This window comes from Colletotrichum phormii, assembly GCF_030913505.1.
Source record: "Colletotrichum phormii strain CBS 102054 chromosome Unknown BDP81scaffold_41, whole genome shotgun sequence".
In the NCBI taxonomy this organism is placed as follows: Eukaryota; Fungi; Ascomycota; class Sordariomycetes; order Glomerellales; family Glomerellaceae; genus Colletotrichum; species Colletotrichum phormii.
In genome coordinates, this window is record NW_026851483.1 from 221568 (window position 1) to 249213 (window position 27646).

A 27646-nucleotide genomic window follows, 5' to 3' on the forward strand; every position below is an offset into this window, starting at 1 on the left:
CAAGAGGCTCAAGCCTACATTTGAATTGCCAAATAGTCTAGGTCGCGCCGCAGGATATCTCATAAAATCCTCCCATCAAATGGTATGTAAGGTTCTACAAAAGAAGCCAATGCCCCGGCCCCAGTGCCCAAATCGAACTCATACATGACAGCATCCCAGTCTTGAGGAGCCATGATGTGATCGTACGAAGGTGCAGCAAGATTGACCTCCGGCAAAGGAAGTGTATCCTCAAGTGCTCGCTGTCCACACACCTGCTCTACTCGCTGCAGTCTCTTACCTATCGAGTCCTTTTGCTTGACAGAAAAGCTGGCGAGCTCATAGAACGTCTTGCACACATCGTACAGCTTCTTGGCCGAAAGGGAGCTGTCTGATGTGGGTTCAATGGCAGAGATGGCGCTGCAGAGGAGCGTTAAGTCCTCTTCGGATGCTGTTGCCACGGTATTCCCCGCGAGTACGACGAAGCAGGCAAACGGTACTAGAGAGAACATCCTACTGAGGTATCAGTGAATTTGCATCAATAATCGTAGCAGCATCATGTGAAAGCGTACATGTTGAGGAGCATTGTCCACCCAGTGATTCTGAGGTGCCCCCACGATTCGAATGCTCTCACAATTGTACGAAGAGCATTCCGAGCAGCCTCTGTGCATTCGTCGCTGCACTTTAAAAGGCCATCGCTTGGTTCATGGCTTGGGATGACGCGATAAGCTATCGTAACAAGACCGTACATCATGAAGTCGAGCAGCACGGTAAGCGCTTCGTAGTGATCGTTATTTGAGGGATTATCTTCAACGGACTGTGATAATTAGAGAAACTCCTTATGAATGGTATTAACAGTTATATGCACCTGTTTGATACGTCCGTTGACTTCAAGCAACTTCGAAACTACCTGCGTGGCATTCTGGCTCCGTATTTCCAGCGGCTTACGAAGCGCGGAAGCAGAAAACAGGTCCACGTGCATATCGCCAACGATAAATGCATACTCGATAAACCCAGCATAGAGACTCACGATACTGTTAGTATTCGAATGCTATCAGAAGGAGGGGACGATTTACTATACTGGCACGCCCGGAACGTGGTCCTTGGGTATGAATGGCCGTTCAGTTGACACGTCGTAGGGATGGATCGACGGCGTTCTGCCCATTGTGAAAGCCATGCTTTTGTCGTGGACATAAACATGCCAAAAAACTTGCCGCCTTTTGGAGAACTTCGGCTCATCGCTAGATAGTCTATGCCAGCCGAGGTCGATGCACATCCTAGATGCAGCCGATATCAACTGCCATGCGAGTGCACTTCGACCTATTTTGTTGCAAAACGTGTACTTTTGATGTCAGTGCTAGGAATTAATAAGCTTCAGCGGCGGTTGCGCGAGACTTACTAGGACCGCCAGAGCTTGGCATGCTTGCATAGAGGGGTCGCTGCAAAGCCTCAAAGACTGTATCGCAGCTTCAATATTGGCCTTCAATAGTTCAGAGTATGTCTCGAGGTCCATTTGCGTGATGCCAACATGAGAATGATGATGTTGATTGAGCCCCTGTAGTAAGAAGAACAAACCGGCGTTGACGATGACCCAATCCGAAATGGAAAAGTTGGTGATGGCAAAGCAAACCTTTTGACAAAGCTCTCCAAACTTTTGTTCGTCAATCACAGGGACATCGATGAAAAACCGCTGTTTTTCAGTCTGACATAGTCGAACCAGCTTCAGAACGCGCTCAATCGGTGGAAGAGTCCTGCTGTCCAACTCGGGATGTTGAGCTTGGAAAGACAGAGGTGGCATGTGAGCCTGGGCGGAACTGTTTTCCTCACTGAGCGTGGCATGGTCGATCATTTGCACGGTCGCAGAGAGCGCTGTGGCGTCGCCCAGGGTCGACTCCAGATCTGTAGCAGCATTCTTGAGTGCATCGGTGACCCGGCGAACATGCGCTTTGAAAGATGAATCGCCTCTATATCCCTCAGATAAGCCAGAAATGCTCGGAGAGTGGCTGCCGATGAAGGACGGCGGGGACACCAGTGGTGGTGAGTGCGACTTTTGTTGGTTGATTTCGAGCAGCTTTTGCACCGCCTGTGAGACTTCCTTCAGTGAGCGGTCCACGCTCTCTATGGCCTCATCATAGCGGGGCGAGATAAGGACGCGCTGCCGTCTCTCGGACGAGCGATGCGTCAGGCGGCATGCGAGGTTTGAGGCCACGCAGCTTGAACATGGTGTTTCGCGGTCGCATTTGGTCTATCATTTCTCGTTGATAACATAAGTACTTTACTGTGCGGCATTTGGATGATATGATGGCATCGGGGATGTAGAGCTTACCTTTCTGTCCTTACAATTATCACACTTGCAATGACTGGTTCAGCATACAGGCAATGCAGTTTGGGCTGGGCGAAGGTAGGGAACTCACCGCCGGTCTCTTGCTGCTGGTCCTACCGGTGGCCTCCATGATGCGCGAGGCAGGTGATAGTTTCTACCCGCGACAGGTCAATTCAACATCCTAGATAGAGTTTAGAGAAGAGTGAATGGGAAGGACCCAAGCCAAGTGGACAGAAAGGCTCGGCGGGTGGTCGCTCGTCATCATGTGTTCTTTGTTGATCTCAAAGGCCACGAATGTTTAGAGAAGTAATGGTTGGGGGAGTAATAATTAGGGGACGTCAGTTACGGCTGCTAGTGACTAATCTCAGAGGAACATGCACTAGTGTCGATCGTTTACGGGCCAGAAGTGACGGGGGAGTTCAGTATCAACATCAATTCAGGCTACTTGTTCCCTTCCAAATGCGACACAAACAGGTGCTTTACGTTATTGGACATATCTTGATCATCTGGAATGGGAAATTTTTGCTTATTATGAGAGAGGTCTAAGCGCTGTGCCACTTGGAAATGGTTAAGTAGACAGAAAGTTTTACGCAAGCCTCCGCACGACAGCGGTTGCTGTGAAACGTTTTGTTTTCGGCCAATCATTGTTCCCAACTGATTGTTTCTCTAAGGAATGCTAATACAGTGGGGCACCAAAAGAAACGGTAATCGCCTTTTTTACATACAAACACACCTACTTTGTACCACGATAACTTAACGAGTTTTTATTCTAATATTATATAAAAAAGGCCTCTATATATTTTATATATTTAACGCTTTTTGTACTCTTAGAAGAAGAATTATTTTGTTATTTAAATATTAAATTAAACAGTTAAAAAGTAATAACCGTCGAAAATTATGTTATAGTGGGTTATAGTGCATTTATAGTGGACGTAGTTTTTAAAAAGCAGACACTTACTTTTTAATACTTCCACATATACGCTCAGAACCTCTTAAAATAATATAAAACATTATAAATAAGTTAGTTAACTAACTATTTTAAAAGTTATTTATAAGTAAGAATAATTTGACTGCATAGTTTGACTAAATTAACTATATGCTATTGTTAGACGGGACCTACTTTTTTTTTAGCTAATTAGCTCAATTTACTTAATTACTTCATTTAACGTTACTTTAACTTAATTAAGCTAAATTAATAGAAATTTGAGATTTAAGTTAATTTATCAATTACCATACTTTTCGTTAAAATAATTTCTCGCACGATAGCTTGAAGAGATAGGTGGTAATATTCCTATAAAAGAATATTAAAAAAGTTAATGTTCATATAAAAGCAAGAATATATGAATATAAGAGTAGTTAAGTGTTACGCCCGCCGCAACTTGTCACTGTGGGCGCGTAGCTATATATGCAGAACAAGGGACAACGATGACCGGAGTCATCATTATCGAAGCTTTTGCTTTGTGCCACAGTTGGTTGCCTTGTCCAGCTCGTAACACAATGATGACTCCACCCTGCGTAGAGGGGTTGTGGGTTCGATTCCCGCACGCTGCGTCGATAGTGTGATTGTGCCTCCCACACTATGAAGGGCGTCCCGACCGTAGGCAGCACGTGTAGGACTGGTTACCCCGCACCTATGCTGGAGTTTCCCTGCTTATACCCGAAATGTCCGATTGGTCCTCGGCATAGGGACATGCCTCTTGGAGGGGAGATGTGGTGTTACGCCCGCCGCAACTTGTCACTGTGGGCGCGTAGCTATATATGCAGAACAAGGGACAATGATGACCGGAGTCATCATTATCGAAGCTTTTGCTTTGTGCCACAGTTGGTTGCCTTGTCCAGCTCGTAACATTAAGCATATATAAAAGAGATTTATAAAGGTAAAGAGAGAGTATATAACTAGTTAAATTACTATATAAGAAGTTGCTTGCTTAACTAAAGGTCTAAGTAGGTAAAACAATGCCCTTATATAGGCATAAAATCCTTCAACTAGAATATGCCATTACTTATTAATTATATCATAATTAAAAAGCATATAACGTGGTTCATCAGTCAGCGACGAATATCAGTCAGCGACGAACTTTTTCCCAAATGCGGTTTGCATTAAACCACTCCAACCTTTGACGCGTAATAACTCCACAACCATTATGCCAATTTACACACAAGAAGACAAGATACTTCTAGCCATCGAGACTATCTGATCAGCCCGCGCCGCCGGCCGAAAACTAAGTGTGTTGCGTGCTGCGAAGACTTACGGTTTCCCCGAAAGTTCCGTATGTTATAGAATGAACGATCGACCCCGACGCGAACGTGCCCAACCCCAACGACATAAACTTGATGCGATCGAAGAGAAAGCGCTTCTCTAATACGTTATTAAGCAGGATCAAAGAGGGTTTCCCTTATGTCTCGCTGGTGTGGAAGATATGGCCAATCTCCTACTACGAGCGCGTAATGGCAAGCCTGTTAGCAAGCGATGGGCCAGGCGGTTTGTGGACTCGCAGCCTGCTCCAAAAACCAAGTTTAATCGTCCATACGATTATCAAAGGGCTCTCCAAGAAGATCCTGAGGTTACATCAAAGTAGTTTGCGCTATTACGCAATATAATGGCCAAGTATGGTATCCAAGAGGGGGACCTATATAATTTCGACGAAACTGGCTTTATGATGGGCATGATCACCGCGTTAATAATAGCGCTGATCGACGCGGCAAAGCAAATTCTATCTAGCCTAGCAACCGTAAATGGGCTACATTCATTGAATATATCAATTCGGGCGGGTAGTGCATCCCTCCGTTGGTGATTATCAAAGGCGCATATCACCTTACTAGTTGGACCACGGAATCAGGTTTTCTTAGCGACTAGGTTATCAAACCTACCAATAATGGATAGACGGATAACGTTAATCAGACGGGTCTTAACTAGATTAAACAATTCAACAAACATACTAAGAACCAAACGAAGGGCGTCTACCGGATACTTATTATCGACGGCCACGAGAGCTATTTATCGGCGGAATTCGACAATTACTACAAGCAGAACAATATTATAACCGTCAGTATGCCTACACATTCGTTACATCTACTACAGCCATTAGATATTGCCCTTTATTCGCCTTTAAAACGCGCATATAGTGATGAAATCAACCTATTCGTCAAAGCCTCCATAAACCACATCACCAAGTCGGAGTTCTTTATTGCCTTCTACCAGGCCCACAACAAAGTTTTTAATAAAGAAAACATTAGGGCTACTTTTTAAGGCGCTGGAATTTCACCATGGAACCTAGAGCATGTTATTGAAAAGCTTGATATACGTTTACGGACGCCTATACCTCCTATGGCCAACCCTTCAACACCACCACCTTGGCAGTCGCAAACGCCCTCTAACCTACAACAAACCGTCTCGCAGTCTAATTTTATCAAAAGTCGGATCACTGCTCATCAAGGAAGCTCACCAACGCCAATTATTGCTATGGTTAAGCAATTGTCAAAGGGTACGTAGGCAATAGCGCACTTAATCACTCTTTTGACTGATCGGCTTCGTACCCTTAAGGATGCGAATATTTCACTTGGTAAGCGCCGGAGGGCTAAAAGGACGCGGGTCCAGCTTGGAGGGGCGCTTAGTATAGAGGAATCTCAGGTTTTGCTTGAAGGGAAACAAAAAGGGAAACGTCCAGCACCTCAAGAGGATGAGGAGGGGGGTCCATCAAAGAGAGCCCAGCCAGCTCGGAGACGCTGTGGTGTGTGTGGCGAGACCGGTCATAATGCGCGAACCTGTTCTAAGGATACGGAATTGTCAAATGATTCGAGTAGTAATGAGGAATAGTTAATTCAATGTGTTGTGGTTGTGCAATAGTAAATACCATTACGTGCATGGGAAAAAGTTCGTCGCTGACTGATATTCGTCGCTGACTGATGAACCACGTTAGTCCATAGTTAATATAAGTATTAACTCATTCATGATCGGCTCGTGAACTAGGTCTTTATAGTATAATCGGTCTATTCGTGATATAATTAGTTAATCGTTCTTCTATTATTATCTACATTCTGTGTTCTCCTTTCCAGATGCAGCCAGGAATATCCCTCATCTAAGGCACCTGGATTACTGTATTTTCATTGGTTGGTCTCACCCGGACTATTATGGGTCCAGATTGCTCGTTCTGGTCCGAGCATACCCGCCCAATTCCACTTCCGCACTTCAACACTATTATCTGACTGATGGAATCGCGAATTGCCTCTCTTTTGACTGTTTGTTTGGCTGATTGAACTGATAGATCTGTTACGGTAGCTGCGCTGGTTAGATATTACGTGCTAAGGAACCATCTTATCTTCGAGACGCTCGACGCCGGCTATCCCAATCTCCCATCGCGCTGTAGTCTCAAATCATCTGCATCTTGACATGTACATGGAAAGCGCACTGTAGATGTCCGAAAGAGACACTCGTCCGCCCCCGATGGTCCTGTTCCTTTGGACTGCGACTGGCCTTTTACACTCCAACGAACTCTATCATACATCTTAGAGCCCGGACAGCCGTCCATTGTTGTCGTGGAGGTCGGTTTGAGGGATATGGGTAGACCAAGAGTACGACCTGATGTTCGTCGGCGGGTCGTCCGAGCTTGCGAGCCTCGCAAGGCCGCAAAGAGACGCTGCAATGGACAAGCTCCGTGTTCGAGATGGGCCAGAGAAAATCGTGTCACCTACTGCAGCTACCAAATGCGCCCGATCAACCTCGAAGACCGCCAAGAGTCCCATCCTCACACTCTGAATAGGGAATGCTTACATGTACGGAAAGGACATCGGGGCTGGCCAGCAGCTACGGGGAGACCGAGCAGATGTTTCGCGTGACGTTTCTCCTCCCCAGAACTCATGACTTGGACCCTTTCATACTACGTTACGTACACATGTTCTTGACCCCGAGGAGCGAAAGAACCAAGTGTTCACTTTCAGTAGCGAACGAAATCTTGGTTATCCTTCGTCAGGAACGTTATGTCACAGACCAATATTTATTTGTAGGAGGGACTCGGTAACGGTTTGCAATGGTGTAAACAGAAATTTCCATTTACGCCTACAAAAGGTCAACTATCTTTGCTAAGTACCTTAGAGGGAAGTGAAGTAAAAGTCAGGTCGGGCAAAGATGAGTGACAGAGACAAGAGCAGCGAAAACGAACCGTAAGGACAGGAAGGTGTCAAACAGAGGAGCAGATCTGATGAAAATGAGGCGCGGAATAGAATCGTTGCGCGGAAAAGTGCATACTGAATTGGGGACTGGGTAAATAAGTCAAAGGCATCGTGACATTCGGGCTGACAGCTCAATAAGCAACTCGAGGTGTGACGCCAGGGAGAGTTCGCGCCAAACAGCTCAGGTAGACTGCTGCTGCTCCTGTTTCCGCTCCTCGGCTTCTCTCTGAGTGTCGGAATGTCTCTGATCATGGACTGCTCTCTTCTTTTCGAATTCTCTACACATTTTGAGTTCTTTCTGCGCATATGCGTCCTGGGTACCAAGAACACCATCCAATACCTCCTTTTCCCTATTCCACGCCTCTATATCGTTGAATTTTGGAATCTCAATCTGGTACTTTTTCGCCGCTTCCGGAATTTCTTCCATCTCGTTGATAGGCTTCCACATCAAAAAGACATCTTTGATCCTTCGTACTGTATTCTTCATAGATGCAGCTGATTCGGGATCTGGGTTGTCCTCATCAAGAAGAGTGGCGGCGATTTGAAAGACGAGATTAGAGTGGTACAAGCGAATCATTGACACGAAATGGTCGAGGTTCCTGTGGCGCTGAAAATATTCCTCCAATATCTCAGCTGTCAATTTACTCTTTTGGAATTTCTCCCAGATGGCTTGGTGCCTTGCCTCGCGCAAAAGTACGCAAAAGGCTTCGAGCCTTCCAAAGGCTTGCTCTTTCAGAGTGAAGGCCATCCAATCTCCCATTTCGTGCATTTTGAGCGTTTCAATCCAAGGGAGGCCTTTTTCATTTTGTCGCTTGTAAGTTCTGTAGCGGTGGTTGCGCTCATGGTACAATTGTATCATGTCGAACGAAGGGTAACGAAGTGCAAACGCCATGTTCGATTCCGCTTTCGATTCCATTGTATAGAGCTTTCAATGTGAAATAAGGTGAAGGTTTTGAGTGATGAGCTTGCTGGGTGGGTGCAAGATTGATAAGGTGATGATGTCTATTGGGCAAAAGATGTTTTCCGGAAAGAATTAGAGCGCAGCATCTTATAAATAATTAGTGATGAGTCTGTGACTGATAGAGAGGCCGTTCATGCCAGCAGTGACACTGAGAGGAAGTCAAGAAGGTCCAGGAAACGGTTCAAAATCTGCGAATAACTGAATATCAACAAGAAAGGGCAATTCATGTGCGATGTTTCATCAGTCAGGTCAACTTTCTTTCATTCCTGGGCTCGTGAGAGCTCTGTATTACATCTTACTGCCAAAGCTCATCAACCCCCCTGGACGGTAAAGCTTTTTTATGTTACCACTCGTGACTTGAGGCCTCTTCATACCTCCGTCAAACCTCCTGATCGATTTACTCTTTGTTGTTTTCGTTCAGACTCACCTTCTCCTTCTCGAGTGTTTGCACGTTCTTGATGACTCTGGCAGGATTGCCCACCGCCACCGAATGAGGCGGCAAGCTCTTTGTCACGACAGAGCCAGCACCAACAGTTGTGCCCGATCCAATGGTGACACCAGCCAGGATGATTGAACCGCCACCAATCCAACAATCGTTTCCAATGGTCACCGGAAGACCATACTGCTCGCCTTTCGACCGGGAAAGCATGCCGGTCTCGTGGACTGCAGTGTAGATGCTCACGTTAGGTCCGATGAGAACATGGTCGCCAATGGTGACAAGACTGATGTCGAGAATGGTCAGACTGCACACATTCATTAGAACTCCGTCTTTCTCCCTCGGAGGTATTCACGCGATGAGATGTTTGAAGCACCAGGAGGACATACTTGAAGTTGGCAAAGACCCTGGAGCCAAAGATGATGTTACAGCCGTAGTCGACCAACAAAGGACCCTCGACGAACGACCGCTCGCCGAATTTGCCCAGAAGCTGCTGCAGAATCTCTTTCTTCTTCCTGGCCACCTCCTTAGAAGTGTTCTGGCGGTGGTCAATCTCGTTGAAGTCGCGCATGAGGCAGCGGGCTCGGTGGCGGGCTTGGTCGAGGATCGGGTCGAGGGGGTTGTACATCATGCCCGATACCATGTGCTCGTAGTTCTCGCCAGACGGTTTGTCTTCGATGGATTTCAAGATCTCGAGGACCTTGTCATCCTTCTTGTCTTTGGCGACCATCGTGATGATGTTGTGAGTGTCAATTTTGAGGGATGTTGGTGTAATAGGGAAGGGTGGAAATGGCGAAGGGGAAACGAGGAGACTGCTCGTCGAATTTAGACTCTTGTTGGGTTGAAAGTGGTTGCGTGGGGGAACTTTATGGGCGTAGGTCACGTCTCGCGGAGCCGATAGAGAAGGGAGTCAACGTCGTTCTTGCCCTTTCACTGCTCAAGGAAATAGGTCAGGCACTAGGGTTGGGCCTCAGGCAGTGAAGATTGAAGAGATGTTGATGGCATTCACTGTCACTGCAGGACCTTCACGGAAATATTGGCCTATGAACTTATAGAAGCGGCGGAATAGGCCCAACTGTGAATATGTGTTTTTTTAGACGAGCCAGTAACACCGTCCAGAATTAGCTGGACGCAGACCCGTGTTCGAGGCTCTTCACTTCGGATTCAGCCCAATGCATGGATGCCAGGATCCTCTGCAAATGGGTCAGTAAGGACTAGGGAGAGGGCTTAAGCAACAAAGGAGCAGCTCGTATATATGTCACACAGGGAGCACACGTCTAGCTAGGGGGCAGATTTCAGTAATTCATCATTTGGACCCTAACAGCAGTTGGTCTCTGAGAGCTTCCACCCTGTGTCACACTATTATTTGACAATGGATTAGCCATCGTCTGTACATCAGAAACTCATATTCATAAGCTATCTTAACACCCAAACCAGATGTAACGTCGCTCCCAGCCAAACAATGCGCCTCGCAAGGGAGAAATTGCCATTTCAAAAGCCAAAGAAGCAATATCGCTATATCAGCCACCTGTAACATAGTTCCTTCTACTCTCCAAACGCTGTCGCGTGTTCTGCAACCTCTCCTCATCCATGGCAGACCGCCACGTGCAGTCTCCAGCGAACTCGCACATGCGGCACTTGTACGCCTCCTCAATCTGCACACCCCGCGGCTGCCGATCCGCTCGCCACCACTCCATCGTGCTGCCCAAGTAGAGGTTCAGCGCCCGGTCGTCCATGGGGAAGACCTGGCTGTCAATGAGCGAGCCATCTCCACGGTATCTGTACTCCACAGCAAGGAGTCGACCCACGGAGTCGGCTCCATGGGGGAAGGTTTGGCGCAACTCCGATATGAGAAGTAGCAGCAGTTCTCGGAGTGTCCTGTATTTGATGAAGTCCGGTGCCGAAGTACCTCGGTTCTCTTCATCTGCTTCAGTATCGAACGTTGCTGTGATGGGAGACGGCGGGATGTAGTCCCCATCAGGCGAGGAATCCACATCGAAGAATAGTTCGTCGTGCAGGCTGCCAATCTGGGCAATGAACGAGTCAGAAAACGGCACGTCTGGGTCCAGACCGTAGCGCCGGAAGATACGAAGGTAGTCCAGCTTATCCGCTGCCATTTCTGACAGGAAACGCTGGTACAGGAAGAGCTGGACCTTTGCGGGCCGCAGCAATGCAGGGCTACTTGGTGCCTTCATGGACCCCCGCGTCTTCACATCCGTCAAGTAGATCTGGGGTATGTTCGCCTGCTTCTTCGAAGGGAAGTAGTCAGTGATGCTCGACTGGTTCTGTTCAGACTCCTGGCTAAGCTGCTCCATGAACTCTGGGTCCGGGTTCTCGTAGCTCAGACCGTCAATGACTCCATTGACCAGGTTCCCGTCGGCGAATCCCCAGACCTCGAGCTCGCGGGTCATACCGGTCTCGCGAAGTGTTCGAAGTCCCTGGATTAGGTTCCACATTCGAAGACCAAATCCATCTTCTTTGCTCGCTATCTCGACGCGGACTGTTTTGTGTACTTCGTCTTCGAGGTCTTGATGTACCTTTGTCCCCTGCTTCATCGCCGCCGTCCGAGTCTTCCGGCCGTAGGGCAGGCGTGTGAGGGTGTAGAAGTATTGCAGCTCGCACCATGCGCCGGAGGTCAAGTCGGTGACGGTGAGTGGCTTGCGAGGAAACGAGCGGAACCGCACAAGCGGCGATCGGGTATCATTATCTGGCTCAGGCGTGGCCTTCTCGGATGGTTTTGGTGATGAGGGAGCAGCATTGCTATTCGAGAGGGCTCTGCTCACTAAGCGCTTCCGCGTCAGTCAGTTTCCAGCAGAAGTTCTTCTGTCGTTATCACACTCACAATCCGGGTAGGCGACGGAGTGGCCAGGTGACGCCGGGGGAAGATCTGCCTGCTTCGTATTGTCGGTAATGGTTGCCTTTGAGCGACTCCGGCTAGATCGTAAAGGGCCCTTGGCTGTGCCAGTCGTGCGGTAGGAGAGAACCTCGGCGGGAGCATCGTCAAGGCGGAATTCCTCTTCGGTAACGGTATCAATGCCAAAATCTGAAGCGATTGAGGGAGCAGCGGGGTTCCGCGATGAGGTAGAGGTGGGGGCGGGGTTGTCGGTAATGAGCTGGCTCAGCAAAGTCTCGTCCTCCAAAGAAAGATCGTATCCATATTCGTCGTCTGAATCAAGTGAAAAGGAGGAAGACATCGCAAAGTGAAGTGGGAGTCATGTCGGGGTTGCGAGGGGAGAGAGCACCCTCATTCACGGCGTCACGACTCGGTGGGAGGGATCGCCGCTAAATGGGAGAGCGCGTCAGGAAAGTGGCGATGGGTGTCGCGAAGTCCAGTGACTTTCAGGCAGTCGAGGCCCATATAATATTTAGGGATAGCCAATGAGGCCCAAGTGAATAATAATTGCCGAGGCGGATCACATAAGCAAGCAACGTCTCACTCAATCTCGGCTCATTTGCAACATAAACAACAACACTTCAATCGAGGGAAGAGATCACCTCAAGGCTTCCTTACTTACGCAGGAATATTGCAGAGAGTGGAGGCTATGTGTACGTATTATCCATGTGATCTATAACCAACGTTGAGGAGAGCTCATGTCGTTTTTCTTCTTTCTTGAGACTGCTCACTCCCAACCTTCGCGAGAAGAGTTGCCCACTCACAGTTGAGGTCCGCTTGCTTTTTGAATCATTCGTTTTCGATTTTCCACCTAGCTAAGTAGCAAAGCGACATCGTGCGAGAACAACCTTCAAGTCATAGCCAGCGGTCCCTTCCTTCTCAAAGCAATCATTCCATAGCCATCATACGTTCCCACATGCCTACATCCTCTCATGCCCTTGTCCTCACTCTCTACCATTCCAAGAGCATCTTTCAACCATGTTCCGCCATCCAATACTGACATACGAAATCCTTCTCGATCGCCAAGACTTGAAGTGTAAGCAAGCACTGGAGAATGTTGCCACTTCTTAAAGACCTAACCACGTCGCTCAAGCTTAAGCATCCTTCGACTTAAGTCGCTTGAATAGTATTTCGCGAAATGTTGAAGCGAGGCGGGGAAGCCAAGTTTGGATGCTGCAGACCCGAGGCCGAAGGCGGCGCACCGCGTACAGGAGAAGTGTCGTTGAACACGTCATCAGACATGCAACTGCTGGGAGAGAATTTGAAAGGCTGACTTCCTTGCTTTGTCGGCGAGATATGCTGATCCATCGTGTTCTTGGGCTGCTTGGTCTGGGCGGATTGCTTGGTCGTCGTAGGCCTGGGCCGACTCCTCTTCTTTGTCGGCGTATCAGTAGGCTGTTCCTCTGGATTGTATTGTGCTAGCTGCCTGACTTCCATGGGCCGTTCCATGGGTTGCTGTGTGGGCTCTGTTGGCTCTTTGGGCTGTATCGGATGCGCGAGCTGCGGGACGTCTTCGACAGAGTCATTGATGCGCTGATAAACGTCATTCATGATCGTCTTCGCCAGAAAAATGTGAGACTCAAAGTCCCCATCTTTGATGAGCTGCAAGGTACACTTCTCCAAGTCATCCCAGCCTGAGCTCTTCAAGTCTTCGATAAAACTGGCGAGGGCAATACGACGGACGGACTCGTCATGGTAATCTGTCAAGCATGGGGGCGTTCTTCATATTCCTTGCTAGCAGGACATTGTCGATCGGCTGCTGTCGCTTCGCAGCTGCGGCGCTCCGAGTCTGTCGAGTCGGAGAAAGCTTGGCAGACGATGTGGCAGCTCGTGTCGGGGTCTTCGCGCCGACCTTGGGGCTCTTGACTTGTGCAGTAGATTTGATTCCAGACCCACCCTTTCTCTTCTTCTTTGGAGTGGTGACTTTCTTCTTCGGACCAACCGACCTGATCTTCTTCGCGTTGGCCATCTCCTTTTGCTGAGCAGCCTTCTTCTCTCCCGGGGAGTTGGATTCCGCCTTCCGTTTCTTGCTTGGCGGGGATGGAGTCGTGGACTTGGTGATGGAGCGCGTCCAAGGTCTCAAAGCCGGCAGAGAGGGAGGATCCGAAGTGAGCTGAGAGGGTTCGGAAGATTTGGTGCTTGTCTCCTTCGATGCAGAGAAGAAGCCGTCTGAACTGTCTTGTGCTGGTACTGCCGATTGAAGCGCTAAAGCTGCCTTCAACATGCCCTCCGACGAGTAAACTTTGAGGCCATCAGCACAGTCTCGAACATATCGCAGAACACCAAGTGGTTGGTTGACACATGGTATCCCATTCCAGCCAAGACGGCGGAGGCTCCAGCTTGTAGATGAGAAGGGCTGAAATAATGGCAAGTCTGGCGGAAGGCCGCTTGCTCTGACCCATCTCCCGCGCATGGTAGACAGTTCTGTGGAGGGCCTGCGCTCTGCACTGATTGCCGAAGGAGGAAGCTGTGATTGAGAGGGCGATCAGCGCTAGAATTTCCTTCTTCTCTCCAGAGGTCACAAGGATGTCCAAGGTGTCGGTGTTGAAGAGCTTAGCCGCCAAGTCTAGCCATTCTCGCTGGAAATTCGGAATGGGGTACGCAGGAAGGATCCAGGCGAACCTGTTCGCTCTCTCGGGGTCCTTCCCGCTGCTGGTTACCATTCTGGACGTTTCTGGTATCTTTCCTCAATGAGAGAATAGATTCCGATTCCGATCTTAGCGACGATGTATGGAAGAGTGTGTTCTGTGAAGGATGAAAGAATCCGCAAGTTGCAAGAGGTAATGTGGAGGGAAAGAGAAAGAAGCTCTGCAGATGCCTCGGAAATACCCTCGAAAGGGGAAAACAGTCCACGGCTCCTTCCTTCAGCATGGAAAAGTCGGAATAATTGCAGATCATGTGGGTGAACCTGGCTTCATTCTCTTGGTTTGTCATAGAATTGGTCTACGGCTGAACGTACAGGCGTGCAGGACAAGGAGCCAGCCGGCAAGATCATGATTGGGACTTAGGCGGAGAGATAAACGACCAATGTAGGCACACTGCTTCATGATATGAATGGATCCTTGGCTTGAATCCAAGGGGCCTTCAGCCTCGTTCCCTGGGGAGAATCTTGTTTTTTCTGGAAGACACAGTCCGTGTCATTTTCCTGCGTTTACTCGGCAACAAGGCAAAAATGCATGACAGACTAGAGCAATCTAGCAAATGGGTATGATTTTTCTCGTTCTTCTCCAACTTGTTATTTATGGCCCATCCACATCCTCTCGTAGTTTGCTCAAATCGAAACCCACGCGTCAGTATCGATCCCACTCTGATTTGGCGATGCCGGGCCATTTCTCGAAGATGTGACATACAAAAGCTGGGTGTGGCGTGATGGTTCCCTGTTTGCGCACCAATCCCCACCCCGAGAATTAGATCTCTCTCCTGTTTTCCTTCCTCTGGACGTCACCGATGAGGGCTCTAGGAGGAGCTTGTTAGTCATCCATGCTACATGGCTCGGGGGAGGATGAACCACCTACATCCTATTCATCGCTAACGGCTGGCAATCTATTCTTCAACTTCTCTTCGAGGGTTTCCGCGAGCAGTACGCGAATATCTTCACCTGCGGAATCCACAAGGTTCTGGGCCAAGGCATCGAACTCAGACATTTACGTAGATGTCAAATGCTTCCGAAATGTCTCGAGCATGATACAACGCGAGAAGGCATCCGGGAGGCGAGCAAACAGCGTCAACTTTCCCGCTGAGATGAATTCCTCGACAAAGCGAACGCTCTTGCTGTCGCTCAGGGCATTGGTCCGATTCGCTACTTCAGTGTCACCGAACTTCTTCTGGTCCCTCTTGGCTGGAACCTCCTTGACGAATTGAACTTCATCGTCGCTATTCTCAACAACTTCGTCCTTGGCTAAAAAAGTAATCTCCGACTGCAGGCTATCTGACCGGTCCAGGAGTGTCTGGCGGGCCTGTCCAGGTCTATGTTGCTTTCGGGGTGGCTCAGTCTGAGATCTCCCATATGGGTTGGTTCGTGTTTTCTTCCTCTTTTGCGGGCTTGAGTTGTGGGTAATTGAAGAGTCTCTCTGAAGATGACCCAGATTGGGCTGGCGGATTGGAGGGCTTAGAGCATCGTCGTCCAAGCCACGCCAAGAAAGCGCTTGAGGGCTGCGCCGGCTCGCATGTCTGCTTTGAGGGCTTCCTCGCGATTCTCGGTGAACTCTCTGACTCCTGGTCAGCCTTCTGGGTAGAGCAGGTGAAGTCTTTGAATGTGAATGGGAATATCCCTGCACAGACTCGTATGAGTGCCTGCGCGAGTACCTGGTGTTGGGTGTAGAGTAATCTCTGGTCGAGTTGCTCTTCTTTCTGTAATGTCTTATCGCGGTCGGAGGTTCGCTGTCAGAAGAATCATTGTTCATGTCAGATTCATCTGGTAACCAGCCGTCGCTTGACGAGTAAGAATCCTGGCGGACGAGCTCGCCTCTAGATTTCTCTGGTGCTTGATGCAACGTTGACGGCGGAAGTAACCCAACAATGGGTGCTGATTCTTCCTTTCTGCTTCCGATGTCATCATGCTTGTCAGATCCAGTCAAATTGCGTGAATACCATGACGACGGTTCCAGCGCCGTTCTTCTCGCCAAGCTGGCCTTCCGCGCTCCTGCCTCGGCCTTGTTCATCCAGGTTGCTATTCGATTGTAGCGGCCGCAAACGGTGTCATCTCTCCACTCTTTGAAGAAAAATACATTTGCTGCGCCGCCAGGAACAAGCTTGGCCTTGCAGAGGCCATCCGCGTTGGGGGAGTAGAGCGCGTACAGCTCTAGAGTGAAGTCACTGCCCAATCTGTAGACGACCTTGAAAGCCTTTTGGATGATGGCATTGTTGATGGGGGGTGCGGTGAAAGTATCCACGCATAGAGGTCCTCCATACCTGGAGTATCTGTGACCATATTTGGAGATCGAATGGATGTTTTTGGGGATGAACCAACCAACCCAGAGACCCATGGGATACTCTGGGTGGCTTTCCCAGTCCTTTTCGTTGTCGACTGGCAACTTCCAGCTGTCTTCGAGAGCCAGCGAATTCTTCTTGAAGCTATCGATGTCTTCAAACTCGTCCTTATTCTCGGTGAACTCGGAGAGCAAGAGTGGCATGCTCTTTGGTGGGGATTCACCGTAGCTCAGACCGTCGTGGAAGGTCTCAAGCCACGGAGTATGGCAGACTTGGCCGACGCTTTCCTCTTCGGAGTGCACCATTTCAGCGATTGACAGACAACCCTGCAAATTGATGCTTGAAAACATGTTAGCGAGAAGTTCGCTTTATCATGCTTGGGTGGAAGAATTTTGCTTACCTTGGCTAAAGTTTTGTATGAAGATGCGAAGGTAGGCTTTCGGCGAAATCAGGAACGAGGTGTAGGATGCAAAAGATGAGAGTTGTGCGAAGAAGTCAGAAAAGCCGAATAGAACTAGTTAAGGTAAAATGCGTCTATGGACAAGTTCAGAGAAGAAAACCGGAGGGTCTCTTGAATCATTAAAGGGAAAGAGTGATGAATGAAGGAAGGCACCGTCGAAGTAGGATACGACAGCGGTGGTTCACGTGCATTGTAATGGTTGTGATGGGCCTAGTCACGTAAAGTAAAGAAGATAAAGAGGGAGGAAGCAAAGTGATAGTCACCACAATGGCAGATTTAATACCTGCTTATTTGTTGAGTGGATTTCAACTTCTTGATCCTTCAAAGCGCGATGATCTTGCAAAAGCGATCTTGATGTGAGTTTCATCTACCTACCTACCTTACTTACTTTTAGTAAGGTTGGTTGGTTTCTGGAAGTACATCAAAATGATTCTATGAAGACAGGTAAGGTAGGTAGGTACCTTACTAGGTAAAGTACTATCAATACGGGCACCCAACAGAAGCTTGTGCAGTGCCCGTCCTTAGCCAGAATATCACAATGAGTTCGGCCCAATAACCGGCTCGGGGTGGGTACCCAACGTAATCCTCCAAGTGGCCCGGTTGGCTTGCGAACGGTTAACCTTAATTAAGTTAGAGTTCATTGACCACACTTACCATCCCCTAGAGCACCTTGAGTTGAATCTGTCGACAAAATTAAGGGCCTCATGGGATCTAGCTGGTTCTCTACACAGAATATGCTCAAAAATCAAAACAAATCGACCGAGCTGGGACTCGAACCCAGAGCCTTTGCCACCGGAAAGCAACGCGCTGCCATTGCGCCACCCGGCCCGATTACTGAAAAAGATTCAATTTTTGCGCGGCCATGGAGCGCTGCCACTAGAGCCGAGAGCGGACGTTCAGCCGATTCACGGTCGTTCGCGCCGCAGAAGAGCGCCACACCCACTTGGGTGCGTCATTCGCTCATCCACACTCACATTTTCTGTAGGATCCCCAGGAGCAAGAACACGCACCACCACTTACACCACCTTACGAAACACATCACGATCTTTCCAACCACCACGATCTCACACGTCTCATTAAAAGCCTCGCCAGAATGGCCCGATTTCCAACAATAGCCACCGTCGTGCGCGGTGCAGGCGTCAACATCGTACTCAAAGCAGACCAGCCCACAGGCCGCACCGTCTCCGGGACAGTCCAAGATGTGCTCACGCGCGGCAACCACCCCCGAGGCATCAAAGTCCGGCTCGCCGACGGCCGGGTGGGACGAGTTCAGTCTCATACCGACAGTACACAACAACAGCAAGACCAGTCATCTGCATTCACCGAAGTCGCTGAAGGCTCGACGGGCTACGGAGACTCACGTAGACCTCCCCGGCGCGGTGGCGGTCGTAGGCAAGATGCCGAGGCTGAGTTGCCGTCGGCGCAGGTCGGGCTTGAAGCTTACATTCGGCCTGCTAAGCAGAAGAATGGTGGACGCGGTAGGGCAGCTGTGAACTCTGGTGCTCAAGTACAGGAAGCGGCGCCTGCTGTGACTTCTGAGATTGTGACGTGCCCGGTCTGCGGTGAGTTTGAGGGGGATGCTGCTGCTGTTGAGCATCATGTTGCTGGTCACTTTGATTGAAGCACAGTCGCATCATCTCATTTCACATCACCACACGACACTGGGCCAGTCCAACGCGGGTCCACTTGTTCATCGAAGTTTCTATTCAGGCCATCAACTCTAGCGCCTCATCTACCAGGAAGGATGACTGAAGAGCTCCCAAGGATCTATCCAGCTATCGAGGCTCAACCAACATAGGCCTACGCCCACCAAGTCATTCATCTCACCTCTTACAAGCGATACCTGAAGCCGGCAGTCTTCCAGTCCGTCACGTCCTCGTAATCCTCAGGACGCAGCTCAACCCGGCCAACCATATCCGCAACATCACCAGCAGTACCCTCAGCCTGCATGACCTTACCGCCGCCAACAGCACCAGCACCGCCAGCGCTGCCCTCGTACCCCTCTTCCCTAGTGCGCTTGTCGTTCATCCACTGCAGGTAGAACCTCAATCCCAGCGCAAGCACAACGACGAGCGCATAGCAGATCATGATGGTGCGGAAAGCGGTGTTGTAGTGCGGCTCCTCGGAGGCCTTGAAGAATTGCGGGCCGGCAATGTTACCAGCGCAGTAAGCAAGGAACAACAGCGACGACATGGTCATTTTCTTGGTCACGCCTCGGTAGTTGGCCGAGACGAGGGACATGGCGAGCGGCATGGCGGCAGGTCCAGGGGAGAGGAGGAAGTAGCCAAACAGCTGGACGCCGCTGCTGACACTTTCACGGGAGTAGATGATTGCGGCGCCAGTGATGCACGGCAAGACGACGATAGCGATCAGGATGCAGTTCATCTTGCGGTAGCGGCCTGCGATCCAGCCCGTTCCCGTAATGATGGCGGCCGAGAGAAGCGAGTAGGGGATATTGATGAGGGTCGACTGCAAGCTGGTGAAGCCAAACGACTTGATGACGAGGTTGGCAAAGTTCTGGGTGCCGCCGTTGGGGATCTGGGTGATGATTTCGAGGCCAAAAATGAACCACGTCTTGGGGTCAATCATGCACTCAACAACCTGATCCCACTTCCAGTGCGTCTTCTCCGTGGATCCCGTGCCGGCGATGACAACGCGGTCGGCGGCGTACCGGCGCTCCTCGGGCTTGAGGAAGCGGGCTTTGGAGATCGTGTCGGGCAGCCAGATGAGCAGAACAAATGCCCAGACAAAGGTGAGGACGCCGAGGATGATGTACATCCAGCGCCAGGGGCCGACCTTGTCATCGCTGGAGATGTGGCCGAAGCCAAAGGCGACAAAGGAGGCGACGAGCCCGCCGACGCTGTTGCCGGCGAACCAGATGCCGGTGCGGGTGGGGATCTCGTCACGGGTGTACCAGGTGGCAGTGAGGAACATGAAGGCGGGCGTGATGGTGGCCTCCGCAACGCCGAGGAGGAAGCGGACGGTGAGGAGGCCGCCGTAGTTTGTGCAGGCGGCTGTGAGGGCGACAACGGCGCCCCAGAAGAAGGTGTTTGCGGTCATGTACTTTGCGACGGGGAGGCGGGCGATGAGGAGGGAGGTTGGGTAGGTCCAGGCGAAGTAGCCAAAGTAGAAGATGCTTGAGACCCAGCTGTAGTTTTGCCCTTTGAGATGCTATTCACGAGGTTAGCACGCTGTACTAGACATCTGCAAGGTAGATCAGATTTCATATGAGAAAACGACATACCGTGTCAGTTCTGAGACCAAAGACAGAGGCGCTGGACAGGATGGTCTTGTCCATAAAATTGAGCATGTAGGTGATGAAGAGCAGCGGAATGATATTGAGATCAATCTTGCGGACAATCTTCTTGGCCATGTCGCTGTCAATGTGCTGCCTCTCCCCATCCTGCACCTCGGCGGGAGGGTTCTGCGGTGCGTCCGTTGATGACCCCATGTTGGCGAGCAAGTTCTGCCGTTCGTCAGATTGGTCGTCTTCGTCCTGGTCGTTGTTGTCGTCTACTGCACGAGAACTAGAAGCTCCTACAGAAAAGTCCAGGGTTGCATCTCGAGAACGGCGTCGGGATGTCGTCGCCCTTTTGAATGAGGCGGCCATTCAAAGGGTCCCTCCCGGGGGCGGGGATGGTCGCGACCTTCCCGCGGCCAAAAGAAGCAATGCAACGAAAAAATACGTTACGTGCCTTATCTTCCGCCGATCTTCCCCGACAGTGACAGGCCGACGCGTTCGCCTCTTCTTCCCCCTCTCCTCCGGTCCCTTGTCTACTCCGTCCCAAGCGGTCGTAACCACCGCGAACCGGTAAATGGACCGACCAGAACGTCTAGACAATGACCGATAACAGGACGTCAGAAGATAAGACGAGCAAACTGCATACGTCCGTCCGCGCGCCGGGAGTGGGCGAACGGTTTAGCGACCGCTAGACTCCGCTGAATAGACGGTGTTCTCCAGTGTCTTGCGTGGATTGGCCTGGAGATATCGTCCCACCTCGTGTGCTGTCGGCGAATATCCGAACCGACGAGATACGGCGTTACTCCGCTAGTGCCACTGCAGTGGTTGCGCCCTTCAATGAGCTCTCGTGGTGCCGTCGCGATGTGGGGAGAATAGAGTATGTTCAACGGATTTTAGAGATGAAGAAGACAACGTTAGTGGACGAGCACAGAGCTGCTGACATTGACAATGCTGTTGGATTACCGACCCGGCGGTTATGGTTGGCCGATGGGCAGAATCTGGTGGGATCAAAACTTTAGTCTTTGACTCTCTTGTTGCTACTAATTTCCTTATCGAATCCTTCTTTACCCCACATTGCTGCGAACATCGGCCATCAGACTCCGTTCACTATATTCTCGTCTGATATGATTCGTGATTCTCGTTCGCCCAGATCTACAAACGTTCCAGAACTAAGCTTATTAAGAAATGGTTTGCTGATTTATATTAGCCGACGAGGAGTGTTCCGTCGTCAAGCTGTCGGCCCATGTCCGACGCTGGCCGCTGGCGGGCTATTTACCACGCGACGCCCAGCCGGATCGGCAAGCACGCCCGCGGAGGCTAACAAGATATCAAAGACATCCTAGTCTCGAGCCGCCATATCCCGCACGCTTGATTGGCTCTCCATTTACACGATCAGACCTCTCAACTCTCACTGTCTTCTCATCTTGACACCAGCGACCGGGAACCTGGAATCTGACAGCGGGCAAACCCAACAAACCCAAAACATGAACGGCCTCGAAATTTCACCCTTCATCGCCTCCCTCCCCAAGGTCGAGCTACACATCCACATCGAGGGAACTCTCCTCCCCGCCCTTCGCTGGAAACTCGCCAAACGCAACAACGTGCCCCTCCAATACGAAACCTACGAGGCCCTACTGGACTCGTACAAGGTCTTCTTCAACCACCGCCCCGAAATCAACGGCCGCGTCCCGGGTATCCCAACATTTCTCGAGGCCTATTTCGCAGGTTGCGAAGTCCTGAAAACTGAAAATGAATTTTATGAAATGTCAATGGACTACTTCCGGCGCTGCGCCGAGATGAACGTCCGTTACGTTGAGCCATTTTTTGATATTCAAGCACATACGCGCAGGGGGGTGCCCGCGGAGGATGTTCTGAATGGGTATCTGAGGGCTCAGCGTGATGGCGCGAAGGTGCATGGTGTGAAGTCGAATTGGATTTTCTGCTTTATCCGCGACGAGAGTCTTGAGGATGGGTTGGCTGCGTATGAGGCGGCTAGACCGTGGGCTGCTGGCACCGTCGAGGGTGGCAAGGGTCTCTTCCATGCTGTCGGGCTGGCGAGTAACGCCTTCAAGAGGCCGCCGATGCTTTTCGAGGAAGGGTTCCGGAGGGCCAAAAAGGATGGGCTGCATGTTACGATGCACTGCGATTTCGGGCAAAAGGATGCGTTCGAGCACGTCCACGAGGCAATTTTTGAGGTCTGTGATGGCGCTGGCGCGGAGCGGGTTGACCACGGGCTCGATGCGGCGGATAAGGAGGAGTTGCTGCAGGGATTGTTGGATCGGGGGATCGGCTTGACGTTGTGCCCTCACGCGTATCACCGGCGGACGGCGACGGAGGTGCTGTTTCCCAAGATTCGGACGTTGTGGGAGAGGGGCGTCAAGTTCAATATTAACAGTGATGATCCGGTGTATATGCACGATGTTTGGGTAGATGGGAACATGCAGAAGGCGTACACCTATTGCGGGTTTAGTAAGAAGGACATGGTTGAGCTTGCGAGGAATGGAGTTGATATGTGTTGGGCTAGCGAGGAGGTCAAGAAGGATTTGTACAAAGAGTTGGACGCAGTCGATACTGACTAGAGTCAAATCTGAGAACTGGAAAGACCTTCTGGGCTTTCGGTCTGGATTGCTTAATCTAAAGTAAAATAGCAAGCAAAGTCTTGAAGAGTCTTCGAAGATTGAGAGTAGGTAGCCGGAGAACAAACGTACGGTAATGCCATCGTAAAGAGGAGGGTCGGAATACTGTGATTGAATCTCATTTCAAGCTAAGTAGACTAGGATTTTCGGGAAGCTCTCGCAACGCACCCATTGCTAATGCATTCTACCCCAACTGTTGGCATTCTTTCTTGGCCTTGAATCAAGCAGCCGGTACTGCCAGTTTCTTCCCCAATTCCCTCCGATGCAAGAACCTGATCAAGAGCGAAGTGCCCGCCATACCAACGGCAAAGGAAATCATCGTGATGTAACCCTTCGGGTACCGAGGTGCCTCGACCTGCTGCCAGATAAGCAGCGGCAACCATGCCTGGAAAACGTACGCCATCTGGTTCATCGAGCCCGTCACCAGCGCCCTCTCCTCGTTATCGTCCTTGCAAATCTCATGGGCCCACGCGAATGTCAAACCGCTGATGCCACCACCAAACCCGACCAGCAGGAAACACCCCCATTTCCAGGAATCGGAAATATTCCACACCGCCAAAATCGAGTAGAGCACAACGTTGAGTGTTCCGGAGAAGACTATCGGCGGCCATCTCTCCCCTTGAAAATGGAGTCTGAGGACCAGGCGTAAATCCACGTGGTTATCACCGTGATAGCGGAAGTAATCGTCGGGTAAGTGTTGTACTCCTTGACAGAGTATCCCTCTCCTTTCAACCACAGCTGGAAAGCAGGTTGACTCAGGATTCCGCATCCGTTGTTGAAGAAAATGTACAACGTAGTAAGGGCATAGATATGCCAGCTCGTGAAAATCTTCTTGATCTTGGCTTTTGTAAATGGCTGCCGGTTCGCCCTCCCCTCAAGCTGCATCCGTTTCTGCGCAAGCGCGACATCATCTTTGGTCAGCCACCAGGCTTTCGTGATCTCAGGCACGTCAGGCAGGAAGAAGAATCCAGCAATCGCAATCGGCAGAGAAATGACAGTATCGACGATGAAGAGCCACTGCCAGCCCTTCCATCCGTGGACACCACTGAGATTGTAGACAGCGGCCATGAGGTATCCAGAGAACATAGAACCAATGGAGCCCGCGGAGTGAAAGAGGCAGGATCGTTTGGCGAGTTCGTCTTTTCTGTACCAGCATCCGATGATGTACTGCATGCCCGGGTAGAATGTACTCTCGGCGAGACCGATGAAGAAACGGAGGACGTAAAGCTGTGTGACGTTTGTACATTTGATCATGAGGATTGTTAGGATGGCCCAAGTGCATTCGCAGGCAGGAATCCAGATTGATGGGCGGACACGGGTGAGGAGGATGTTGCTGTGGGCAATGTCGTTAGTGCCTGAAGAGATGGCACGGGTGCACGGAAACTGATGTTGGACTAACCTGGGGATTTCGCCAATGACATATCCGACGGTCCAGCAGGCTTGCATGTAGTTGAGCTCGTTGCCAAAGAGCTTCATGTCTTCTTTCATGCCAGACACAAAGGCATTGTTGATGTTGATCTGGTCAAGATTCCTGATGAAATGTCAGTACAGACGATGAGCTGTTAGCCAACATGGAGGGCCAACTTACTTGATGAAGTATCCCAAACTTGCAAAAGTCAGAATCACAGCGTCCAACTTGAACATGAACTTGCGTTCCTCAGGCGACTTGTCCAAGGTATCCCAGACATATGACCGCCATGTGAGCTTCGGCTCTTCTTGGACAAGTTCCACAACGGTAGGTTGAACCCCTCGTGCATCGATGGAAGAGGGCGACTTGTTCCGAGGCGATTCGGCGACCGTAGTCTTCTCGATCTCTGGGACTCCCATACTCGGAGCTGGTTGGTCTCAAACCCAAAGGAATAAATGGTCAGCTGCGCGTCTGGATCGACATAATCATGAATAATAACGACATTCAGCAGCAAAAAGCCAGACTTTATAACAGAATATGCGGAACTTTCTTCCGTCGACTTTTCAAGTTTTCCAGGGTCTGTCGGACCAACATCGGAGCAGACGCGCATGGGCAACTAGGTAAGAACTGGGCATATCGCTGACGAGGTTTTTGGATACGATGGCGTGCTGGACACAGCTGAAGACACAGGCGCGCGTCTGTCACCCTTGATGCGGACAACATCCGATGCGCATCCTGTCATTGACGTGCAGAAAACAGTCTTGAGATTGATAAAACCATGCATGATGATCGATTATCCGAGGCGGTCCGGAATTCATTGGTCTCAATACACCTTGCCTAGACGGAAATTCCCATGGCCCTACAGATTCAAAGCCATGAGCGCCAAGGTTGTTAGCTGGCGTATAAATTTGTCTAGCTAGTACAATGATCTCTAGATACTCTTGGTATCCCGTCGATCAAAAGCTTCGCACAAAGCTTTCTGGGCAGTCAACGTAGCCAAGGCCTGAGACGGACTCCAGAGTGAGGGGAACACGGAGTTAAGAGAAATGAAAGCTTACACACGCACTCCAGTGATTAGATTCCCCCGCATGAGTCAAGCCCTTCAAGCCGATTTCTTCGGGTGATGATCTCTTAAAGGGGATTGGGCTGATGTTGTTTGACGAGCACACAATCGGGCCCTTGTATCGCGTAACCCCCACTCGCGAGCGCCGCCATCGCCGATGCGCCCCGGATCCGCTTCCGCGGGGGAGGGTAGGGCGAAACGTCGAGCCAACAACTGACTGATTAAACCCTTCATCACCTTTGGCTAGATTCGCATCGTCGAGCCTCTGGAGAGTTTGGGCGACGATCGCGTGCTGACGACGGATTTTGGTTGGAGAATTAGTCCTCCGAGTTCCGTGGCGCGGTGGTTCGATGCTACGCATCTGTTGCTGGATTCGTCACACTCGATGCAGATGAAGCCATAGATAACCTCTGCTAAAAGGACCATTGACCCCGCGATTATTGGTAATCATGGCATTGTTGGTTAACGTGATCAGATGAGGAGGTCCCGTGGGATTGGGTCTGGAGAATCACGTCGTATCAGAGGCCGTGTATTACAAGATTTAAAAGAGGCTGCCCGTGCCTGTTCGTTTCAAGTCATATTCAGAGCAGCTGATAGTTATACAACATTTGCAAGGCCTTGATAATAATATATCCATTCTCTCAATTCGTTCGCATCCACACATCTTTCAAGCAGATCATCATGGTTCCCGCCCCCATCGACCCATCAATCACCGACGTGGCGGAGTCGCGGAAGGACACTCTTGGGCTCCCCGAAAACACAAAGGCAAGACTAACCAAGGCTGGAGTGGACTTGTCAAATGGGTACCCATACCGCCCTTCGCGGCCTCTGTACCTGGACGATGCGTACAATATTCGCAACAAGGAGCGGGAATATGTTGACGCTGGCTCGAGGGCGGACAAGTCCAAGAAGAACCTGCTCAGCGCAGCGACAAAAGTTACGAACCTGACGGCCCACATTGGAACAGAGATTGAGGGTCTTCAGCTCAAGGACCTCACTCCCGAGCAAAAGGATGAGCTTGCGTTGCTCATTGCTGAGCGCAGTGTCGTCTTCTTTAGGGACCAGGATCTGTCGCCTCAGCAGCAAAAGGAGTTGGGAAATTGGTATGGTGAAGTTGAAGTCCACGTAAATGCATACCAATTTACCAAATCTCTCAACACGTGAGCATGCTGACGTATTTGAAGCCTCAAGTTCCACAAGTACCTGGCGTTCTGGGTGTCACGGTTATCTGGCCAGCCTTGATGGCCACCGAGAGAAAGGCCAACTTCCGTAACCCCGGCGGCGCCTCCAAATGGCACACCGACCTGGTCCACGAGCGTCAGCCGTCTGGTATCACTCACTTGCACAACGACGCTGTCCCGCCCATCGGCGGCGACACCCTCTGGGCCAGCGGCTACTCGGCATACGAGAAGCTCTCACCCGATTTCCGCAAGATCATTGACGGAAAGTACGCCGTCTACCGCTCTGCTCACACGTACCTTGATCGGAACGACCCCGAAGCTGGACCAAAGCACATTGAGCGGGCGCATCCTCTTGTTCGCGTCCACCCTGCGACGGGCTGGAAGTCTCTCTATGTGAACCGGCTGTTTACGTCGCATATTATTGGGCTCGATAAGGCAGAGAGTGAAGCCATTTTGAACTACCTCTTTGATGTGTACGAGAAGAACGTGGATATTCAAGTCCGTTTCAAGTGGACTCCCAACACTAGTGCTCTCTGGGATAACAGGTACGTGATATCCCAAAGGTTTAATGATGACGCGAGTGTATAACTAATTTCATCCAGAATCACTATCCATAACGCCAGCTGGGATTATGAGGGTAACCACCCTCGTCACGGAACTCGCGTGACATCTCTTGCCGAGAAGCCGTACTTTGATGCCGCTGCGCCTAGCCGACGTGAAGCGTTGGGCTTGCTGGGACCGGATGAGAAGGAGGAGCTTGGTACTGGTGGAAGAATCAAGGGGCTGAAGGACTTCTCCCTGTAGATGAAGTCGATGTACGAGAATGATTGACTACGTTTCCAATTGTTTCTATGTGTACCCTGCCGGCTCAGCTCCTTTGTCTCTGTGGCCTATGAAGCGAAGGCAATAATCGGACTCTGTCTTAGACGTTTTACGAATCCAAGATACCATCAGGCTTGTTGTGGAACTT

The 27646-nt window shown here is 50.4% G+C and overlaps 11 protein-coding genes and 1 non-coding gene across 12 annotated transcripts; 3 read left to right on the forward strand and 9 right to left on the reverse strand.

Annotated features, from left to right (window-relative positions):
• Positions 1-20: 20 nt before the first annotated feature.
• Positions 21-2710, reverse strand: BDP81DRAFT_169769 (uncharacterized protein). The gene is made up of 7 exons (XM_060582152.1): positions 2391-2710; positions 2303-2326; positions 1376-2221; positions 1053-1318; positions 845-1001; positions 549-793; positions 21-492 (listed from the first exon to the last, which is right to left on the reverse strand). Exons 1-7 carry the CDS (start codon positions 2427-2429, stop codon positions 60-62), a joined length of 2010 nt encoding a protein of 669 aa, XP_060437962.1. The 5' UTR covers positions 2430-2710; the 3' UTR covers positions 21-59.
• A 4939-nt stretch (positions 2711-7649) lies between these two features.
• BDP81DRAFT_455808 (uncharacterized protein) lies at positions 7650-8360 on the reverse strand (the record flags this gene model as incomplete). The annotated part of the gene is made up of 1 exon (XM_060593100.1): positions 7650-8360. One exon carries the CDS (start codon positions 8358-8360, stop codon positions 7650-7652), a length of 711 nt encoding a protein of 236 aa, XP_060437963.1.
• A 312-nt stretch (positions 8361-8672) lies between these two features.
• BDP81DRAFT_361820 (trimeric LpxA-like protein) lies at positions 8673-9764 on the reverse strand. Its single transcript, XM_060586429.1, has 2 exons — positions 9255-9764; positions 8673-9172 (listed from the first exon to the last, which is right to left on the reverse strand). Exons 1-2 carry the CDS (start codon positions 9593-9595, stop codon positions 8827-8829), a joined length of 687 nt encoding a protein of 228 aa, XP_060437964.1. The 5' UTR covers positions 9596-9764; the 3' UTR covers positions 8673-8826.
• A 342-nt stretch (positions 9765-10106) lies between these two features.
• On the reverse strand, positions 10107-12137 carry BDP81DRAFT_442565 (defects in morphology protein 1). Its single transcript, XM_060591682.1, has 2 exons — positions 11708-12137; positions 10107-11647 (listed from the first exon to the last, which is right to left on the reverse strand). Exons 1-2 carry the CDS (start codon positions 12057-12059, stop codon positions 10386-10388), a joined length of 1614 nt encoding a protein of 537 aa, XP_060437965.1. The 5' UTR covers positions 12060-12137; the 3' UTR covers positions 10107-10385.
• Positions 12138-12868: 731 nt separating this feature from the next.
• Positions 12869-14421, reverse strand: BDP81DRAFT_411719 (uncharacterized protein; the record flags this gene model as incomplete). The annotated part of the gene is made up of 3 exons (XM_060589170.1): positions 12869-13444; positions 13503-13999; positions 14058-14421. 3 exons carry the CDS (start codon positions 14419-14421, stop codon positions 12869-12871), a joined length of 1437 nt encoding a protein of 478 aa, XP_060437966.1.
• A 981-nt stretch (positions 14422-15402) lies between these two features.
• Positions 15403-17037, reverse strand: BDP81DRAFT_455811 (uncharacterized protein; the record flags this gene model as incomplete). The annotated part of the gene is made up of 1 exon (XM_060593101.1): positions 15403-17037. One exon carries the CDS (start codon positions 17035-17037, stop codon positions 15403-15405), a length of 1635 nt encoding a protein of 544 aa, XP_060437967.1.
• Positions 17038-17903: 866 nt separating this feature from the next.
• Positions 17904-17975, reverse strand: BDP81DRAFT_t374. Its single transcript has one exon. It is a non-coding gene; the product is annotated as a tRNA-Arg (tRNA).
• A 265-nt stretch (positions 17976-18240) lies between these two features.
• Positions 18241-18768, forward strand: BDP81DRAFT_466453 (uncharacterized protein; the record flags this gene model as incomplete). The annotated part of the gene is made up of 1 exon (XM_060594393.1): positions 18241-18768. One exon carries the CDS (start codon positions 18241-18243, stop codon positions 18766-18768), a length of 528 nt encoding a protein of 175 aa, XP_060437968.1.
• Positions 18769-18977: 209 nt separating this feature from the next.
• On the reverse strand, positions 18978-20598 carry BDP81DRAFT_400754 (major facilitator superfamily transporter; the record flags this gene model as incomplete). The annotated part of the gene is made up of 2 exons (XM_060588732.1): positions 18978-20318; positions 20392-20598. The coding sequence occupies 2 exons, from the start codon at positions 20596-20598 to the stop codon at positions 18978-18980; spliced, it is 1548 nt and encodes a 515-aa protein (XP_060437969.1).
• A 1271-nt stretch (positions 20599-21869) lies between these two features.
• Positions 21870-23333, forward strand: BDP81DRAFT_442570 (adenosine deaminase; the record flags this gene model as incomplete). Its single annotated transcript, XM_060591683.1, has 1 exon — positions 21870-23333. The coding sequence occupies one exon, from the start codon at positions 21873-21875 to the stop codon at positions 22965-22967; it is 1095 nt and encodes a 364-aa protein (XP_060437970.1). The 3' UTR covers positions 22968-23333.
• Positions 23245-24851, reverse strand: BDP81DRAFT_466456 (major facilitator superfamily transporter; the record flags this gene model as incomplete). The annotated part of the gene is made up of 4 exons (XM_060594394.1): positions 23245-23637; positions 23691-24357; positions 24424-24555; positions 24613-24851. The coding sequence occupies 4 exons, from the start codon at positions 24849-24851 to the stop codon at positions 23245-23247; spliced, it is 1431 nt and encodes a 476-aa protein (XP_060437971.1).
• A 1247-nt stretch (positions 24852-26098) lies between these two features.
• Positions 26099-27641, forward strand: BDP81DRAFT_476741 (TfdA family taurine catabolism dioxygenase TauD). The gene is made up of 3 exons (XM_060594789.1): positions 26099-26620; positions 26680-27221; positions 27279-27641. The coding sequence occupies exons 1-3, from the start codon at positions 26177-26179 to the stop codon at positions 27478-27480; spliced, it is 1188 nt and encodes a 395-aa protein (XP_060437972.1). The 5' UTR covers positions 26099-26176; the 3' UTR covers positions 27481-27641.
• Positions 27642-27646: the final 5 nt, after the last annotated feature.

Bases quoted from the DNA above. Each gene is read 5' to 3' on its own strand.
- BDP81DRAFT_169769 (XM_060582152.1), bottom strand. From the start codon at position 2,429: ATGGAGGCCACCGGTAGGACCAGCAGCAAGAGACCGGCG. The intron at 1,319-1,375 runs GTAAGTCTCGCG...TGACATCAAAAG, and splicing joins GCCAAGCTCTGGCGGTCCTA to TACACGTTTTGCAACAAAAT. The intron at 493-548 runs GTACGCTTTCAC...CTGATACCTCAG, and splicing joins TGGACAATGCTCCTCAACAT to TAGGATGTTCTCTCTAGTAC.
- BDP81DRAFT_361820 (XM_060586429.1), bottom strand. From the start codon at position 9,595: ATGGTCGCCAAAGACAAGAAGGATGACAAGGTCCTCGAGATCTTGAAA. The intron at 9,173-9,254 runs GTATGTCCTCCT...GAATGTGTGCAG, and splicing joins AGGGTCTTTGCCAACTTCAA to TCTGACCATTCTCGACATCA.
- BDP81DRAFT_442565 (XM_060591682.1), bottom strand. From the start codon at position 12,059: ATGTCTTCCTCCTTTTCACTTGATTCAGACGACGAATATGGATACGAT. The intron at 11,648-11,707 runs GTGAGTGTGATA...GGAAGCGCTTAG, and splicing joins CTCCGTCGCCTACCCGGATT to TGAGCAGAGCCCTCTCGAAT.
- BDP81DRAFT_476741 (XM_060594789.1), top strand. From the start codon at position 26,177: ATGGTTCCCGCCCCCATCGACCCATCAATCACCGACGTGGCGGAGTCG. The intron at 26,621-26,679 runs GTAAATGCATAC...ACGTATTTGAAG, and splicing joins ATGGTGAAGTTGAAGTCCAC to CCTCAAGTTCCACAAGTACC. The intron at 27,222-27,278 runs GTACGTGATATC...AATTTCATCCAG, and splicing joins AGTGCTCTCTGGGATAACAG to AATCACTATCCATAACGCCA.